General features: G+C 38.1%; 1 protein-coding gene across 2 annotated transcripts in view; it reads left to right on the top strand.

The window, feature by feature from the left end:
* Window positions 1-328: 328 nt before the first annotated feature.
* The window catches only part of LOC124157018 (protein phosphatase 1 regulatory subunit 37), a 156,678-nt gene continuing 135,629 nt past the window's right edge, over window positions 329-21,377 (top strand). For both annotated transcript variants that reach the window (XR_006864515.1, XM_046531482.1), the window contains exons 1-3: window positions 329-2,702; window positions 18,149-18,246; window positions 18,716-18,871. Coding sequence is in view for 1 of the 2 variants with exons in the window: in XM_046531482.1 (XP_046387438.1) it covers window positions 2,516-2,702; window positions 18,149-18,246; window positions 18,716-18,871 (441 nt within the window). In the remaining variant the exon portion in view is untranslated. The remainder of the gene's footprint in view (window positions 2,703-18,148; window positions 18,247-18,715; window positions 18,872-21,377) is intronic.

The following is a 21,377-nucleotide window of genomic DNA, read 5'->3' on the forward strand; positions in this document are numbered from 1 at the left end:
CATTCTGTTATTGTCAGCCTCAGTGTTGTTCTCAGTCATCCTCTCCTATCTTGTGACTTTATGAATTTTTATCCATTTCCAAGTGGGCTGAATGTTTGTAACATTGATTCCTTCACTTGTTTATTGTGAAGATGTTATGGCGACCATTTTTCTTCCGCAGGCTTTGGTGTCATTGAGCATTGTGAAGCAATTGAATAAAGCTGCGACCCCTAGTATTCGAGAAAGAAGCCTTTAGCTTCGTAAGCAAGAAAAATTGTTTATATACTTATGTACAAATAAATTCATTGGTAAGGAAAGAAAGGGATAGGGACAAATAATAGGAAAAGGACGAGGACAGTGGTGCTGTGGTAGGTGGAAGAAGCCAGAAATCAGAGGAGGGTAAAAATGCGACCTAACTGGGACTTGAACCCATAACCTCTGGATTTCATATTCACATAAGTCGCCACGGGCGAATGAATATACAAACATAGCTGACTGATAGCAATTGAAACAAAGAGACGGACTCATAAATGCATGATGATGACATGGCGTGGAGTGGAATATATGAAACGCATGTACCTGTCTTTTTCAGGACGAGGACAACAGTGCTGAGATAGATGGAAAATGCCAAAAAATCAGAGGGTAAAAATGCAGCCCGACTTGGACTCAAACATAGAACCTCTCGATTATTGGTCGAGTGAAGAAAGATTTGAGGCTTTCCCAGTGTATGATGATGTTGAAGTTGTTTTGGGTTTCCCACCGGATGAGGCTCTCCACCTTTGCCGACGTTTCGATGGCCGTATCGTCCATTCTCATCAGGGCTTGATGATGAACGACACGGCCATCAAAACGTTGGCAGAGATGGAGAGCCTCACGTGGTGGGAATCCCGAAACAACTTCAAAATACTGGTGGAGTGCTCTACCAGGACACTAAGATTCACCAGGATTAGGAAGGGGTTTATACGCAGAAAAGCCCCTTTGCCTTAGCCTACAAGAGTAACCAATAGATGGCACTGGGGCAGCTCACCTCTCATATATATATATGAATGGATGGGCTGCGTCTCGTCGAAAATTCAAAGAAACTATCTACCCCCCCATAATCTCCATGTTTTCATTTTTTCTATATAATGAAGGGGTTTTTGTGTGCCCACCGTAGGGCAAGGAGAAGTTATACCTATATATGTGTGTGTACATATTTATAACCTACTAGCACGAAATAAGAAACGGGAAGAAAGACGGGAAATTTTTTTGTAGCTTTTGAGCAATAGCCGGCCACGGGTGATGGAAATATTGAATCATATGATATTCGTCAGTCAGCAGAAAAACTGGTGGAGATCCTATATCACTGCTCTTGGCCTCATACCATGGCAATGCGTGATAAGCATTTCCAATCATCGCCACTATAAAACAACCGAATTTTGAGCTCCCTTCCACGGTATCGTGCATTGAACATGCGAATAGATATTTAGAGCCTGTATAACTCGATGAGAATGAAATTAATCGAGGTCAAATACTCAGCCGTGTGTGAGATCACTCTCATAGTAACGAATGATTCCCCTCTGTAAAGGCAATCAATTCGTCTCGTAGGAATTTTAAAACATAAGGCGTTTGCACACAACGGTGATAATAAACGCCGATTTACGATTAGGTTAATTGACGGCTCATTTTTCTTTCGCAACGGGTTGACTTTATAACCTACATGAATACCCGCGTCGTATATTTTGGACGTGACAAGACAGATATCCTATATCTTCGTAGTCGAGAGGAACTTCCATTGGTGCGTACACCGACTTGCGCCTCGTACCCGAAAGAAGTTCGAAAACAGTACGACAAACTATAGCGGTCCTAAGGTCCTATTATTTCATTCATAATCCGTAGTAGACTAAGTTCTCCTCCCACCCTGACACTCGCCAGATTAAATTGAAAATTGTGTGTGACAGTTAATGTAAAAGGCGGCATAATGTAAGTGCTTGTGATCCAAACAATGTAGATGGGGGATCTTTAACAAGAATAATCCCAATTGAGTTACCAGATGGTAAAATTAGGGATACAATATAAAAGTATGAGCGATCATTCGTTATCGAAAAATTACTTTGGTTTCAGAGTCCATGGTTAATGCTAGATCACGGTGGCGCCCGTCGTAGTCGCTTATTGATAGGCGAAGATTTACGCAGGTTCATTTGAAGTGATAGGTATATCGCAAGGTTCTCAGACTGTAAGAACCTTGGGTATATAGTAGCCTACGTACCCAGTAGGCTACGGATGCGAGTATTAAGTAGGTAGAATTCATACGCCCACCAAAAGAGGACTCCACCGACAGTGTAAACTCGAGTAGCGAAAGTAGTTGGAAGGGGGGAAGGTGTATGCTCTGAATTCACGTAACATTCGTCCAAAACAGATGTTTCAATCAATATGGCTGCGTTTCATTATGTCGAATTAGGTAGTGTGAGCCTCATGTTGGCTAAATTTGATTTTAATTCTTAGACTTTTATTAATTGCTTGATATTTATGTCAAGTAATGGTATGAAGTGATAACATGAGTGAAGGCTCGAGTGCTTTTTCGGACTCCCAGTCTGATTCTGCATCGACCTTGGACGATGTGTCCCAGGCTTCATCCCATCAATCCACAAGTGATCAAAACAGTACTAGAAAAGTTTGCTTCCCTGAAGAAGAAAGAAACTTGGTCACCGGTTATCTCGAACCACCCGATCCATGGCAGTATGGTGAGTTAAGAAAGTCACCTCCATTTGGAGAATTCAATGAACTGAGATAACTGGTTCTCTACTGTGTTTCTTTGTATTTAGTATTTGTTTGGTTATCAAGCAAAATCCGAGCGTGGTTCAAATTTATTCATGTTTCAGAATAACTTCCCTTTCTTAAATGTGTGTTAGCTTTTGCCACAGGTACAAGGTGAATGATAACTTTGTTAACAGGACCCGTGTTTTGTGTATAAATTGGATCCTTTCTCTTTCAGTTGAGCCAGAAATTTTTAAAAGCCATTGCCTCAATGTTAGATGTACTTATTACTTAGATAATGCTAGTATTCATATCTTATGGACTCCAACATCAGTTTTTAACTATTGTATCCATCGAATAACTTAATTTATTTTTTCATTCCTTGTACAGAAATTGATTTCTGAGTATAAAATGTTTCATACACTTTGGAGAAACATGTTCTGTAATACTTTATGCATGACATGAATTCTTTTTGTAAATAAATTTGTCTTCCTAAAGATCTCACTCTTTGAATGTCTCCTACCGTCTCCTGTCCATTGAATAACTACGTCCTACCACATATGGTTCAAATTTAATTGCGCTGTAGGTAACTTGGGATAGAAATTCCCTGTAGGATGAAAATGTTATGACTGAAGCTGTCTCTTACATGTTGATGCAATTTATTAGTCGTTGGCTATCTTGTAGCCGGATTGTGTTTTGATATTCAAATTTATTGCAATTTGGGAGGAAATTAGAATGCTTCGTAAAGTCTTTGTTCATGTTGACCTTTATGCCGATATATTCACATGACCCCATGCCTAGGTAGTGGTAAGGGTGCTACTCGATATATCAATGCTTTGGAAGTAGTTTTATATTATTGATGCACAAATGTAACTTAAGGTTTGATGTCTATCCCTTGTGTGAAAATATGTTATTTATTTATATGTATCGTTTATTGCACCTCAGTTGCTTTTAGCGTAATATTTTGGGCGCATTGCATCCAGGAACGTGGTATGTGAGAATTTCTGTGATGTTTGTTTTTTATTTTACTTTCACGAGTGGCTGTTTTGCTTATGTGTGCTTGGGCGAGGTTATTGTCATGCCCTTAATTGACAACCAAATACATCCAGTATGATATTTGTTTTGTTATTTTGTGGAATTTTATTCTACATTTTCCATTGACACTAATTGTAAGTGTTGGCTTATTGAATGAAAATACCTGATGGTGAAGAGTTATATTGGTTGAGCAGGAAGTTTCCCTGGACTCAAGTGTGATACACCATTTACTTAGCATCTGAATGTTTGGTGTTGGAATCTATGATAGCAATCACAAAATTCTATGCAAACTTAAAAAAATACATATAATTTCAATTTGTGTAGATGTTTGAAAGTTTCAATCTAGAAATAGTGAGGTACATTTCTGTGAAGGGTTTTGAGAGAATTGTGCAGATGATATTGAAAATTGGTTGAGAATGGTGATGCTGGCAAATAGAAGAACTTATCTCAAGAGTCCATGTCGTAACAAAGAAACTGAAACTATTAGATAGTGCTGTTGCTTGTATCGTTAGAGGGAACTCCAAGGCTCCTCCTAATTGTTATCTTCTTTTTTGGTTACAATCCTAGGATTTGTTTGCTACAGTGATAATTATGCATAACTCCATACATACTCCAATTAATTTCCATGTAGCTGTTAAAAGGATAGAGAAGTTTTTGGCTCCCACTCCTCTCCAATTTTGTCTGTATGTTTTATGTGGGGATGGTGTCATGGATTGTACAACTATGTGAATGGCAAGAGAAGAATAGTTATGCAAAGCACTGCTGTGCTTCGCTTGGAATGTCCACTTGTTGAGGGCAGTGACTCCTTGTGGGTGTGATCTGAGTGGTTGGGGTCTTCTTGCACAATTGTGAATCAGAGGGAGTGAACTCTATTGGAGACCTATGTCCCGTTGATAATCTGAGGTAACTTGTCAGATGGATGATCATGGTGTGAGGTATATATTCCTGATATGTTGATTTTCACCCCTAATTAAGCAACCACAATTGTGCACGTCCTTGCTCTCTTCTGCTGGGAGAGAGTGAATTAGGATCTTTGTATGTTGTTGTCATCTTTGTGAGATGTGTTAATCTTAAAGACTGGGTAATAGTGTTGAGGAGTTTTGTTGGGGGATCTTATTTGAAGGAGGGTTTAAGAGTTGTTTGTTTTGTCCAAGTTAATTGGTCTCATCAGGAAATGCCTTCCAGGAACTTGGATGTTAGTAACATAACAAGTAAAATGAAATTTAATTGGCTCTATAAATCTAAATATAGACTGATGAGGGTGAGGAGAATAGTTCTTGGCCTCACAGTGAAAGTATGACTTTCTGTTAAAAATTTGTTTTATTTTTGCTTGTGAAAATATTCATTTGTGGCCCTTCAAGCTTCTTCGTTGGATGCAAATTGCTTCCCTGAAAAATATCTTTCATCGAGTTTGGGAACAGATAAAATTGTGAGGGTGGTAAATCAGGAGAATTGGGGTATGGCTAACCAGTTTGTGCCCTGAATCCCTGAATAGTTTTACCATTGCTGACACACTCTTGTGTGCCTTGTCTGGATGAAAGATGGCTTTTTTCTTCTTCAGGCTGGGTCTATTCATGCGATTTTGGAATCCTGCTGTTTGCAAAGTTTGTAGTAATATTCACCTGAAATTTTTCTGCCTTTTTCAAGGTAATCATTTAACAGGATCGCTTTTGCAACCCAAAACATCCTAAAAGATACAGTGTCCGGCGTGATATGGTGGAAATCTTTGATATTCAGCTTAGTAAAACCACTTGTCTGTTTCGCACCAGTAGCTGAAACCATGGTCGGTTTGAATAAAAGTGTGTGGAAACAGACAATAACAAAACATCCTGGCCATGATCTTTCCAGCAGCCGCTGCATGGATGGCTATATTTTTCTGGCGTGTAGCGGTGCACCCATGTCTTGTCCATGGTGACAAGTTGCCTTACAAAATTGGACAGATCCCTATTGAATCGCTCCAGCAGTTGCTGCTAAAGTAGTTTGTGCATTTGCTTCTAATAGGCATTAAGCAAATGTGGCACCCATCTTGCGCAGAGCTTAGTCATCCTTAATTCTTTGTGCAAGGTCCTGCTCATTCTTTCTTCTGATATCCCCACTGCTTCAGCTTTCTCACTCCTCTACACTCTCCTGTCGCTATGAGAATTACCAGGTTGGGGTATGCCTGTTTCTTTTGTGTCTCTTAGAGGTATGGAATGCAACAGTCGGTGATTCAATTTCATATGGAAAGAAATTCTGTTGCCACCCAACTTGATGATTAATTTGAGTATGTTTTTAATGCAGAAGGTAGTTTGAAAAATGTGTGGTGGTTACTTCTGGTTTTTCAGTCAGAATTTTAGTATATTACTGCTCTACTAATTGCAAGTATATTACTGCTCTACTAATCTCCACATTGTATTTTAATGGAATTCAAAGTTCAGAGCTTAACACATTCAGTGCGGATGACATATATATATGTCATGAGGGCTTTTCCACTCAAGCGGATGACATAAATGTATGTCTTCGGGAGCTCGTTTTTCCGCTGGTCACTAGGGTGCTCCAAGCGCGCCTAGCGTTACTTTTTCACCCTCCCGCAGTTCGGGATTGACCTTAAACCATTGCAGAAGTGTCCGTTTCTAGTTCTACGTGTTCCTTCATTTTTAGTGTTTTTTTGTTTACTTTAGTGCTATTTTTGGAACAATTTGGCAGGTTGAGATTTTTCTTTTCAATTCCTTCACCTCTATTTCATTATTCCTATCGTAAATATCATCATCATGTCTTACATATGGATTATCTTTTTTAATTTGTTTCTTTACCTTCATTTTTTATTTATTCATATTTTATGTGCTATCACAAAAATTATGAGTAGACTAACTTTTTTATTAAAGATATTTATCCCCGTTTCATACTCACTACATAATAAAAAAATGATCTTAGTGCGGTGCTTCATTTAATGATGTTATATTTGAATTTGTTTTTGTAGGAACATTTTTTATTAATGCAAATTACGTTTATCCTGGGTGATTTTTTTTGGGTCTTTTTCCTACTTTTACGGCATATTTTCTCATTAGTTTCCCTAGGTCAATTACCAATCCTCTATTCATTTCGATTTTATTTCATTTTCTGAGTTATTCATACGTGTTGGGTTAGTTGCAGATTTTCTTCCTTTTCATAAAAAAAATAACATATTAATGGCGTATGCAACACTGCATTACATTATCTACAGTATTGGTCTGTATTTTTTTACTCGTTTATTTGTTTCCTTAGCTTTGTAAACAAAATTGCGGAAAAGAATAGACTCAGAGGTATTTTAAGCATTACGGCATTTAACCATTATTTATGCCCTTGAAATAGTATTTTTATCTTATTTTTTAATTTATTCATATCTTATGTGCAACCACAAAAATTATTATCAGACTTATTTTTTGTTAATAACGTGTATTCCCGTTTAAAAACTTACTATTTTATTTCAAAATGTTTCCATGCGGTCCATAAGGTCGTATTTTATACTTTATTAATAATTTTAAAATAATTATTGCAAATTACGTTTTTTTACATAATTTGGATTTTTTTCCTAATTTTACGGCATATTTTCTCAGTCATTGCTCCGCATCAATTACTTGTCCTCTGATCATTATGGTGTTTTCATTTTGTAGGTCATTAATACATTCTAGTGTTAGGTACACATACAGTCTAAATTTTCATAAAAACTAAGGTATTAATCACATATGCAACACTCCATTACACTAATTGTACTATTTTCCTGGATAATTATTAAGGCTCAAGGTTGGAGTCCCTCCCTACCAGCGGCACTCGCAGAGTTTATTTCAACTTGCAAATGATATTTCCTTTGAAATAATCCTCTCATAGACGGAGAAAAATGCAGAAAGCATTTTCCTCCAAAATCCTTCACCAAGGGCCTTCACTAAGGGCATAATGGATTGGAAGCCGTTGGACAGGGAGAACTGGAAACTTCCACACATGGGCGCAATTAGGGTTAACACGATTTCTAACGATTGGAGGTCAGAATTAGTGTGAGTAGCGATATTCGGGAGAAAATGTGCCGTGATAGGTTTTTAGGAATGATGCAGGCTCTTCATTTCTCCGCTAACCGTGAAGGCATCCGTGGGACAGTGACTACGATTTGCCCAGAATGTGAAGGTCAACCAGGGCTCTGTCTAAGGCCTTGCTTTCAAATATATCATAAACATTTGTGAGAACTTTTATTGAAATGTTTCAATTTTGCAATAACTCTGAGGTAACATAGATTAAAAAAAATGTTTATCCCATAAATTTATATTTTTCTTGCCGTTCATTGTGTGTTCTACTTCTGTGACTTGAAAAAATTAAATCTGCGGCCGTTGAAACAAAAAAATACACGTAAAGACTAATTCCAAGATATTTTCGTCATTAACCTAAGGAATCAACGGTAGAAGAAGTATTATAAACAGAAATATGAAAAGTTCACTTCTTCATGCAAGGAAAATTGCATGTGTGTAATGCGGGTTGCGTGAATTGTCAATTACTGGTGACGGGTGGCATACATGTATGTCATTAGGGTTTTCTACAAATTGCTTGAAATAGAAACAAAAAAAATTGCAAATTCTGTTGGATTACTTCCAAGACCACCGTTATGAAGGAAAATCACCCATCCGTCACTGGAGGTTTCGGTGAAAATATCATCCGCATTGAATGTGTTAAGGCAGACAGGTAAATGAAAATGAGTGGTTAAGAAATGAAGGCCACGGAGGAATGTGTAACCCTCATATGGATTCGCTGTGCCTTAGCGGGATTTGTGGTTTTAAAAGTGGTGTAAAAGTTTTCCATCCTCATGGATCATTTTGAAATTTTCTGTAGTCAAGTTTTTCTTCTTTCTTAGTATAAAAAAATGTTTTTTTTTTTGCTTAGTGTGGATAGATTTCATTTTATTGGCCCTTAAGGAAAAAAAGTTACCTTGTTGGATTTATGGCACTTCTGCAGTGCCGAGAATTTCCTCGTTACTACTTTGGGGACTGCACTCTCTATGTTAATTTTAAAGTAGGGTGGTTTCCCATTTTTTTATTGCCTAAATCAAAATATTATTACTCCTGGAGTATGCATTTCATGCTCTTAGATTTTTAAATGATGATATCTATTTTTTGCAATTAAATAAAAAGTGAAAATTTTCAAGCACACGAAAACATGACAGCGAAGTGTGATTGCTGGGAAAAGTCTGTTTGACATCATTCTGGTTCCGGCTGCTGCCATGTGAGGCCACCTTGTTGCGAGGCTATGAGCGCTGCTACAATGCAGGGTGCTAGCAGGGGGAGCAGAGAACCCTACTGGCAGGTAGCGCTTCGCTTAAATAAGGATTATAAATACCTTATCAAATGAAGGAAACTTTTTGACATAAGGAAACTTTTTGACTTTTAGGCAGTTTTAATATGTGATCATTAAGAGATGTTTCCCTGGGCTCTGTGCTTCATGCATGCATTGGTAATCTCAGACAATGTAAAACTCCTATCGACTCGTGTAGAAACTATGTCCCTACTATATCAAACTATGTCACGTGGAGTGGCATCACATGGGTGCCAATGTGGCCTTTTTCAAATGCAGTTAAAATTGACCATTGCCATTCATCTAAACTGGGATTTCTAAAACCAAGTAATTTGTATATTATGAATACACTGATGGTGGGTAACTATTCGCAATCAATGCCTTTTGTTTTCTTTGATGAAGGAAACTACCCTAATGTTTTGTATGAAGTGCTATAATCTATTAATAACGATATTATTTAATTTTTTAAACTTTATTAACAAAATGAAATTTGTAATAAAAGGAAAATATTACTTTACCAATTTTGCTATATCTATTAGCTAAGGATCATATTGTTTACCTCTTTATAATGTTCATTGACAAAACTTCATCTATTTGCATGAATTATTCTAAAACTAATGGCTTGCCAAGGTTGTATTTTCCATGGCCTCCGGCTTAGTTTTGCTGGGGCACTTTCTCTGTTCCGCATCCTTCCCTTGCATCCAGGTACCTGCTGTGGTGATGGTAACCTTTGGGGAAATCCCAGGGTTACTATGTTTAGAAAACATCACACTGGAATTTTAAGAAAATTTTAACACAATGTGTTATCTGAATTCGTAGAATAATGCTTCTTTATCACTGTGTGAATATAGAGGTTGTGTTGAGGTGAAGGGGTGTAGGTACGTAGTAGTGTGTGGGCTGCTAAGGATCAGGGAATACTGGGATTGTTAGGCCAGGTAAGCATAGAAAATCTGTATCATGAAAAAGCTTGAGAGTGAAAGGAGGCAATGGGGAACTTGCATGGGTCCTCTATTGCTATAAAAACTATTTTGAACGGATTTAACGGATACACTAGCTCGCAAAAATACCTAAAGTTTCTCCATTCACCATCAAAAGAAATAAAAAAATTGACTTTAATATTTAACAAGAAAAATTTCTCTGAGCTGACCACTGCGCAAAGACACCTGAGCTCTGCTGAAGCAAAGCGTGACGTCATAGGTGCCTAAACTGCTGTCAGGAGTCGGGAAATACACAGAGGGAATGCTGTTAACATTGTTTTGAGGGAGGATTTAGCCGCTCATCGTCATGTGCGTATGTGCTGTTACTCTTGGTAAGTTTTCCTATTGCTATTGTGCCACGATTATTACTTTGGATACTGAAAATGCGACATTGGGATGGTGAAGTACAAGCATTTCACTTTGTGTGATTTGTGTGATGTTTCGGCACCTATGACGTCATTGAGGCTTCGTCAGCAGTGGCTTGGGGGGTGAGGGAGTTTTTGGCACCCTTTAAAATTCGTTATATTTATCATTGAATATCTCGCTAAGGAAAACTTAGATTTACATGAAGTTTTCTTTGTTGAATTCAGAAAATAATTTTCTGTCCACCTGTGAAATAAAAAAAAATCATGCAAGTTCCCCATTAGACACAATAGCGTGCTCTATCTTTATCCTTCCATCGCTGCATTAAGGACAGGGAACACACGCCTTGTGAAAAGCCCTGGGGTGGCCCTCTCATTATTCCGAGAAGGTCAGGTGGGTCATTAGGGTGGGTAGAAGTTCAGTCACTTTTTGTGGGAGGAAGGAAGAAGGCGGTGAATGATGAATATGTAAGGTCAGTGGGAAAGTAGGGATGGTCTCAATGTTTGGTTCATTGCAATGCTATGGAAAAAAGTGAGCTGGATTCTCCCTACGTGAGTGTATTTTTGTCACCACAGAACACTAGTCTTCTTCCATCAGTCCCTCACGCAGAGCCGGACTGAAGAAAATAGATGCCTGCTCCTTTTTTCTTACCACCTATAACTCTTAGACTATAACCCTATAACTTCTTAGAAATAATTATTTTGAATTGTCCAGCAAAGAAGCATAATCTCATCTACTGCACTCCCTCGAATCACATTTACCATCCCATCTCTAAGGAAGTGTCCTCAGTGAGGACGATGGGCTCAGCTGTAGGCAAAAAATACTGGCTCTCCTAGCTCCACCTCCAAAGCGGCTTTGGATTCTTAAGATGCGTCCCTCATTATACCATATTCTTTATGTTTTAAAACCCATCTGACTTTACTTTTAGAAATTGCAGGGTATAAGCTCCCAGAATGCATATTGATGACATTTGCCTCGATCGTCAGAATCCTATAAAAAAACGAAAGTGACACTCGTCTCTTTTCACTTCACGTACACTTTTTCAATCATTAACGATTATGAACTCAGCCTTCCAAGTGCAGTATGCAGACATAACATGTTGCTGGATGCAGTGAAGCACAATATATCACATGGACACATACGACTTGTAGTTGGTCCTCATTTTTAGTATGGAGATACATAAAAAATCATCCTTTGTGCAAAAAATACATAAAAAGTGCATTTTAAAAACGGAACGGATAAAAAAGGAAGTAGATTTCATTAGCATTATCAATCAGAAAATATGCCAATAAGTGCCAAGTTTGGAAGATATTAACAAAATAAAACGCAGCTCTGCTGCAGCGCTGTAAATCCAACAATGTAACTAAAGTCATAAATCCATGTGAGGGTTAAAGAAGGTTTTTGAGCAAGAAGTAGTGTTGGTGTTGGCTGGGTTGGTGCTGCTCTCAAAATATGTGTTAGGTTGGCAGGAAAGGCAGCGTGGACAATCGTGAACGTGGTCAAGAGGTTGCAAGATGTGAATATAGAAGCTCAGTGCAGTTTGTGGGGTAATACATGCCATTGTCCATTTGATTCTAAGAAGTGCTATTAATCCCAGCTTATGTAACACAGAAGGGCGAAGTGGTGCAGCTTGAGGAGTGTTCATCTCTATCAATCAAATTTTCTACATGGGATCCTCTCTCAATCACTGTGAATGGCTCATAAAATGGCTCATGTGGGAAGTAAAATTGTATTTTTAATTCTTTCTTTCCTCTCGCAATGGATCCTCACAGCTTGCAGTGTGAGTGACACGAGTTGATTTGTTTGGCCGCTTGTGGTAGTTCAAGTCCAACAAGGTCCATGGCCAATGGATGGAGGAGTGCCTGCCTCATGGTGATGATTATTTGTACTTCAATGAGAATGAAAGAGGAAGGTAAAGGTGGGTTGCAGGTCGCAGGGTTGTTTATATGGAGCAGTGAAGCAATTTATGGGGGGATAGAGTTTTAGAAATAATTACTAGGTTTATTTCTAAACTCCTGAACTCTATATCTTTTATCCTGTTACATATCAGCAGTGAACAACCAACAACTCACACAACAATAATGTACATAGATACTAAACATAAATATTAAACATGAACTTATGACTGTCGCCACAACAACTATAGCAGTTAAAATATTGGCTGTTACCTAAATTTATAGAATAGAATAATTTATTAGTCCAAAAGACACTGTACGAAATAAAAGTATAGAGTAAGTGTATAGGACACGTCAAAAGAAAGAGTGAGGAAATCACAAAATCACATAAGATATTCTTTCACGCTGTAAAAACACCTCATGACAAGGAAGTTAAATAACTTTCTCGTAAACACTTTGTATCTGTCCTCTTGTTTTATATCGGCTGGTAATTTGTGATAAAGTTTTATGCACATGTTTCTCGGACTCCTTAGATGTTTAGTGGAGCATGATGACATCACATGCATATCATATTTTAGCCTAGTGTCGTAGGAATGGATTAATTATTCTTTACAAAATCTGATACATAATACCATTTTCACAATTATAATGCTGAATGCAAAGTAATTAGGAAATCTTATAAAAAATTCATCTGATACATTTTTTTCTCAAAGTTAACGATGGAATAACTGCTCTTGAATGCTATTATTAAATATGAAAGCACTACTATTATAATAAATTACTATAAGATGCAAGATAATGACAACATTTAGTGGTAAGAAAGTAACATAATATTTCATCCTAAAGCTAGCAACGGAAGAGCAATTTTTCATGTTTTGGGCAGGGTGTTCCAAAGATGTCACACAGTGACCAAGAAAGAATTTTGGAAATTCGTTGTGCAATGACTAGGAAAGTAAAGATACTCAGGATATCGTTGAGTACAGATACTATTCATATTGGAAGGTTTCACAGAAAACACGTAGAATAAACATTGAGGGGATTTTTCTTGAAATGAGCAGTAAAATTGGTGAATCTATTTCCTTTGGGCTTTAACATCATACCATCTAAGTTCATTTTAATAGAGGGTCATATGGACATCTCTACAAAATTTAAAAATAAACCTAATTGCATGTAATTAGAGCATGGTGTAGTATGGTGTTATCTTCTTCGTTGTAAACTAGACAACAGTAATCAACAACATGGAAGACCAATGATGAAATGAGCATTTTCCTACTGTGTTGAGGAAGAAATTCATAATGCACCTTAAATTAGTGTAGGATGGTGTCGAATTTATGAGAAATATTATTAATTAGATTACACCAAGACATATTTGAGGTGATGGTTGTTCCAAGACTTCAAACTCAGTCAGAGTAGGGAATGAAGGTACTGTCAACACAGATATATATATATGTATTTCCATGATGGAAACAAATTTTTGATCTTGGGGCTGCCAATAATTATTGATTTGGTCCAATTTGTATTTAGAACAAAGGTATCACGTTTGGACGTAGCAGAAATCACTTAGAAAAAGTCAAGATATGTCTGTAGGTCATCTGAGTAAAGCATGAATTTTCTGTCTTTTGAATTTATGGAAGGTCATTTGCAAAAATGGATAGGAGGAGGGGACCAAGTACAGAACCCTGTGGCTCTTAACAGTTGACTGTGGTCCAGCTTGAAAGGTTCCCATTAGTGTCCTTAGCGGGCTGTCCACAGTTAGATAAGAATGAAACCAGTTGAAGACTGAACGGGAGAAATTCAACTTCCTCATTTTCTTAAGTAAAAAAGCATGGTCTACCTGATAGAAGGCGTTACTGAAGTCAAGTAGCACAAGTGTCATCATCATGTTCTTGTAAAACACTTTAAATGTCATCAGTGATTTTCATAAGCACACATTCGGTAGAAAATCTGTGACAAAATTAAGATTGAAATGAACATTTAATTCTAGTCCTTTGAAGATGTTGCATGGATGGATATCAGTCTGTAATCTGACACGTTCGTTGGATTTTTAACCTGTTTCATTAGTGTTATAAGTGATAATTTCCAGAGGGTAGGGAATTAGGAAGATTTTTGTGAAAATTATTAAATTAGGATTGCTGGGAGATGGGAATCATTTATGTGTAGTCTGTTTTGTGGGATTTAGATGGGGAAGTCTAAAATATTACATGATAACAAACTGGCAATTTTCTAAAAAAAAAATTATAGAACACCTAATATCCATATTGCTCATTATATTTAATTATACATTGAGGCCGCTCTCAGACGGAACGACTTTTTGCCAGCCTCTGTTTATGTGAAATTCAGACGGCTATCACACGAGAGGACTCTGTAACACCGTGGTGTGTGTTATGCCGAGAACGGCGACCAGCAGAAATCATTTTGTCTGAAAGTGGTCTTATTATTGAATAATGTATATTTACAGTTAATCTTCGACATGCGAGGAAGATGTATTCCAAGAACTTGCTCGTAAGGTGCTAAACCTATGCAAGGCATCGAAAAGTGTTAATATCCTGCAGAGTGCAACACTGCATTATACTTTTGCGTTAGCTCACTGCCACTCAAATTTTCCACGGTGTCACTGTACCAGCGTGTTGAGTAGTTTATTGTTGTCGTTATAAGAACTGTGACAGTGAAGCATGGGAATCAGTTGTCAGTGAAAGTAAAAAATTAAGCTACATTGCAGAATACGTAATATATTTTGAACTGACTCACAAGTTGCAACAAATTAACGGATGGTGTCATCAGAAGTTGAGGGAGTTTCACTATTCATCCTGATGATATGCTATATGTATACACTGCTCCAAGCATATTTCGTGCCTTCAAAATCAACATCGAGTACATTTGTTGTTGAACACCTGTTCAATACTGCAGGCAATATTTCTGCCATGAAAAAAGATAGATTAGACCCAGACAGGGTAAGAATGTTGAATTTTTAAAATCAAAACCTGGAGAAAGAACCAGTGGCTGCCTCATGTGATGTAACACGTTGGTCTATCATGCATTCTTTAACGTGTTAATTAAACTGTTTTACTTGGCAAATAAAATTATGGAGATGATCTTAAAAGTTTATTCCACAAAGATTTCCTGCTAATTTACATCGTTAGTGAGATTATTTTAATCCACTTCTTGTGGTTTTATTTTGATTTGCCATTAAGTCAGATTATAAGAGTTCATCCTTGGAACAGAGTATTGAGAAGTGATGGGGAAGAACTGGACTGGTACTGAGAACCAAAAAAAATTTAAGAACCGACCCATCCTCAATTGATATAATTTTTAATAAGAATTCCCAAGGTTCTCAAATCTTGCAATTTTTGCGTTTTTTTTCAGGCACATGAGTGTGTAGCAGGAGGCAATTTTCTACAGGTAGTAATACTGTAACATGGAGATGTAAAAATCTGCAGCCTGAGCATATAGAACAATTGGTATTTCTGCATGAGAATTTGAAAGGATCAAATACTACATGATTCATTTATGAATTAAATCTTTATTACAATTGTGCAAATACCTTAACTTAGGACTCTTTCTAGCAATTTGAATGCATGTATTAATTAAATTTTTGACATATTACTAGAGGTTAATTCATTTCAATTGTGCTCTTGGAACTCTTTAAGACCTTGAATTTTAATTCATCTCCTAATTCAGACAATTACCATCAAGGTTCCTCATTTTCCTTTTTACATCAATCTAAGCATTCAGAAAAGAAAATTCATAGGGCGATTGGAAAAATGAGAATAAGAGTGAACATACATTGTTGTATTGCCTGGTCCAGAAATTACCATACTCGACTCAAAACTCTCTTGTAGTTTTCAATTTGACTTGATATGCGACTCGATATCAAAAAATACCTCACACGTCCCTAAAAAATAGAAAAAAAAGTTTAGGAATATCCTTTTTCAAGGTCATTAGAGGTGAGGGGATTTGACTTAGGTTATTAGGGGAAAGTCGTGGAATATTGCTAATGATGGTGCTAGGCCAGGGATCGTATTGGCCAGGGAAATACAAATGATGACTAGAAGTGATGGGAATGTGTGGGAAATGAGGCAATGGCTTGGAGAAAACTTCAGAAGCTTAGCAGGGACATGAATGATTGGAGCGTTGCTGCATTGGAGTGGGCATTTTGTTGGGCTCGTGGCTAGCCGGCACGGGGCCTGGCTTATCTTGTCGCTATTTGATGTCATTTCTGCTATTAATCCCCCTAATGCTTGACATAATTTCACTGTATATGTACCTAGCTGCAATTTTAAATATCCCGATATGTGACTGTTTTTCCATTGATCTATCAATGGAGAAATTAAACTTATTTGGACTTGAAGTTGAGAATGGGACCCTGCTGTGAATATTCTGCCATCATAGGCTGATTAAGGGGAGGGGAGCACATGCCCCCTCTCCCCTGATGCTTAAGAAGTAGACAAGATTTTTTAAACGGTTATCATTATGTTTTTTTGTGTATTAAGGAGCCTCAATCATTCAATTTCATGGTAATTGGTTTTATATTAAAAAAAGATGATATTTCATGCAGCTATTGTTGTTCTTAATCTCAAATGTGAGGAGACCATTTGCCTGTCAGACCCTTGTGCTCCCTCTTCGTCCCCCCCAGGAAAAAATTCTGGATCCACCCTTGTATGTCATGATGGATGAATCTAGATGACCATTACTCTTAATTCTGGCTGAGTTTTACTTGTTACTTTGGATAAATTAAATAAATATAGATACTGATATATCATCATACTGCATAGTAGGGATTATATTTTATTCACAGATATTCAACATGTTTTCTTACTTCCAGTTGATTCCATGAGCAAATTTCTCATCTCTGTGCTCAGCTTACCCTGTTTCTCTCATCAAATATGTTCCATCTATACGAGTTTCTCTGAATAACATGTGCAAACAGCAATGAGTATTTCATGGGCGCTCACAGTTAAATTTGGTTGTGGTTTGCTAAGTTGAGCAAGCAAAAGTGTCATGTGAAAGTAGAGATGGGGATGTGAATGGAGATTTTGATTTGTTTGGGGAATTTGGGAATCTTATCACTATTGAAATTTATGTACTTGAGAACATTAATTTATTAAAGAAACATTACAATAATTCTGTTTTACCTGCAGATACTAGTTTTCTTTTTCTAGTTTCTCTCTGTTTGTTGACTCCCTTAGTAACGTTCATAACTACAAAATCGGCGTCGCAGCACCATCTCTGGATCAAACGATAAACTTAGAAACCTGATTTTAACATAATAACTTGAACAGTCGCTTCAGTTTTTGCATCAAATTAGTAAAAGTGCACAAAGTCAATGGATCAATGAGAAATGAGTGATTTAATTTGCCTTTGAATGTGATGAATGAGTATATATCCTTATTAGTGCAAAAGAGTACTTATAGAGCTGCCAAATGTTCCCAGGTGGCAGAACTGAAAGGAGGGAAGTGGCTTTTTGGTCTGCCTGCCATTTTAAGTTGCCTTTGCTCCTAAGCTGTGGGAATAGCTGTAGAGATGAAATTGAGAATGCCACTTAATCAGCAATCATTTTGGAGTGCCAAGGAAGAGAAATAAATACTCCGTGAAGATAAACACGAATGTCATTATGATTGTGATTAGAGGCATAGCATAAAGGCAAACAGTGGTGAACTGTATCAGGTACATATGTAGTTTAATTACTTAAGTGGCCAGCACAATAAAAGGAGCGAATTGTGTGCAAATATCAGGAAGAAGAAGCTTGAGTAGAAAAAGGGGCATGAAGTTGTTGTTGGAAGGAGATCCAATGGGAGTGGCAAAATGCGATGGGGTGAGATTGAGGTGTATGTACGCAACCCTGTCCCTCTTCCCTCTTGTTTGTCTTTGCAGCCCAGAGCGTGACACAGGAGGAGGTTGTGGCGTGCTACAAGTGGTCGTGCCGTCGTCACGGCAGCGAGCCGCTCACCAGTGTCCTGCAGCAGCTCAAGGTGAGCTGTCTTTCCACCTCATGTGATATTCTCACGGGATGAATTTAAGGTTCTCGTGTTTCTGGATTGCAGCATGATATCAGTGACTGACGGCCTGACCAAATAATTGTTCAAAATTCCTTCAATGAATGCAAATTATTAAATGTGAATCCAAACTATTTTTAAAAAGTGGAGCTTGGAGACAAAGTGACCATGATGACCTCATTAGTGATGTCATTCCTGGTGGGTCGTTTTCCACTCACATTTACCATTCTAAAGATATTTTGCATATGTTTGGGAAATGTTTGAGGGTGCTATTGATACTGCATACTTCACTCGCGTAATTATTATGCAAGTTATGAAATGAAAAAGTTAGAACTGTAAATAGTTTTGAATATCCTTGACTTCATTTTGCCGGACCACATATGAGTGCCACGTAGGCATGATGAAGTGTGCCATCAAATACGTGTATTCGTTGTATGTGTTGCAGGGTGTGGAAGATGGAGGCGGGAGGGGGGTTGGCGGCTTGACCCTTGACCTGGCTGGGGAGCGCCTGGAGCAGCGCCATTGTGAGCCGTTGGAAGAGGTACTCAAGCGGGTGCAGTTTGACACCATCAGCCTGGAAGGCAGCTTCCTCGAAGATGAGGTGCGTGAGGTCTTCTTCTAGCCACCCCTAACAAATCCTCCTTAGCTTATGCATACATATTAAGTTGAAGGCATCCATTAATTAATTGTGTGACGAGGGGGTGGGGTAGGGATGGTTTGAAACCCCTGAGGGTGAGTGAGGTGGCCCTGGGAGAGGGACTGGCCCTCTTTCCCAGAATGTGTGATTTTCACATGCCTGTGACTTAGCCTTGGGTGACCTCTACCCTCACTTATTCAAGCCAACCTTCGCGTTGAAACGCTGACGAGGAGACATCGCCAAAGTGATGTTCGGGATCTGCATGCGGATGTTATTTTCTGAAATTATATAGGTAAGGTAGAAAAAGTGTCAGTGTGAGTGTCAAAAGTCCACATAGGCCTGGGTTCTAGATATATTCGCATATAATGATTTCGTGCACCATGACTTCCCTTGAGTAATTGCTACCTCTTATCTACGGCCGTGGCGGCACTAGCGGCGTGGCTAGGGTGCTAGTCCTCTAACCTGTAGTTGGTATCCCGGGTTCGAGTCCCAGTGACGGCAATATTTTTTCTCTCTTCTAATTTTTGAAATCACTGTTACATTTTATCCCCATTTGTTTCATTTAGTTACTTCGCAATTTTTAAAATTTAATATCAATGTATGGATTTTAAACGAAACTCCGAATTATGTCTTATCACGCAAATTAGAGGACGTATATATAAGTACTTACACATGAATTTCCGTGTAATGTGCTCATCATGTGCACTGATGCACACCTCTGCCTCGCATCAGTTAACCGATTGTACATCTATTTATAAATCGTTCCCCGGTTTTTGACAGGTGTGCCTCCACTCTCAATGTCTTTTTTCCATTTCTGAAGCACCGGTATTTTCTGGCTTCAACTTTTTTATTCAAAATATCATTTCCACTAGGCTTTCCCTCCATTAGGTTTTCTCCACAGCCCACCCACTGTCTTCCCAACAGATCTTGATCCTTACAGCAGAATATCCTTCCACTCACCATGCCTCCCTTATGACCTTCCTTCTAGTGTCCTTCAAAGAGTTCTGTCCCAACAACCCTCCCTCCACAGCTGACCCTCCATAATCCCTGAATGAAGCACCGATGCCCAGCTGTGTGAAAACGGGTGCGAAAGCTAAACAAAGAAGACCTCGAAAACGGCTTGATTAGGCTGCTGGAAAGCAGGGTACTGGAAGGGTAGGAGGGGAAACTGGCTAGGATCAGTAACTGAATGTGAGGATAGGCAGTGGTGTTTATTTGTTTACTTGAGATTACGAATATACAAAGAGGCTGTGGGAGCAATGGCTAGGACGAGGATGATCAACTTCCCCGGAAATTTGCGTGTAAGTTATATATACGTCCTTTAATTTGCGTGGTGAGGCACAACTCAGAGTTTCATTTAAAATCTATAAATTGAAATGAAAATAAAAAATACAGACACTTATATAGCCGTGACATATATTATTTGTGTTTGGGATTACTTTTTATTGTGATAGAGGGTTGTGATTCACATTTTTTAGTATCATCTGTTTCTCCATTAAATTTTGAAAAGTTGAGTCAATTTAGAAGCCTCTAGCTTCAAAATTGTTGAATTGTCATGTAAAAACGAGAATTTGTGCATGCTCATTCAGCATGCACACAATGCTTGGAAATCGGAATAGACTAAAACTTCAAATTACCACATCTCTGGAACTTTTTGTCGGAATGAGCTGAAATTTTGGATTTATTCTTATCTATATTGTGCCACTCCCAACTCCCGGATAAGCTTTTGCCCACCCCCCCTCCGTTCGCTCCGAGGATATTTGGACGGGTGAGGTTAGCCAGTGGGGCGACACACGTAATTATTTTTCCTGGGTCGGAGAAGTCATAGCCTTCATCCACCACTCCTTTCCTCCGATCCAGATGTAGGGAACTTGAATTTCAAGCGACCAGTGCCGTTTGATTTGCATAAAATAATAAAATTGAGAGGCTGTTGAGGAATCACAGAATAAGGTGAAAAATCTCCCCCCTTAAATAACAGGAAGCCAGGCCTATTTCTTTTTAATATAAACCAATTTTAATAAATCAAAGCATGAGAACAAGAAATAACCCTCAAAACACAAAATACCCTTTGAATAATACAACAAACTGCAATAATTATGAACAATGAGATTTAACACCCGTTAGCAATGCCTTTAAAAGAAAATGACTTCATTGTCAAGGCAATTTAGGTAAAATTGATTGCTTGAGGTGTAACTTTTTAGCAATTTAGGTAGATAGTGTACAGTGAGAGATTAACACTCTTTAGCAATGCTTAATAAGAAAATGACTTACTCGTCAAGGCAATTTAGGTAGATAGTAAACAGTGAGAGATTAACTAAAAAGGTCTTTCTTCTTCTTCAACTTACATGTATGAGAGCATGAAGCACTTGCTAGAGCACACTTTTTAAGCTTTAACAAGCTCCGCTAGGGGAAATAGGGAATTGGGGCGTAGTTAGCTTATGTTTCCTTTCCGGCGAGGATCAACTGTAGA

This window comes from Ischnura elegans, chromosome 4, assembly GCF_921293095.1.
Source record: "Ischnura elegans chromosome 4, ioIscEleg1.1, whole genome shotgun sequence".
Classification (NCBI taxonomy): Eukaryota; Metazoa; Arthropoda; class Insecta; order Odonata; family Coenagrionidae; genus Ischnura; species Ischnura elegans.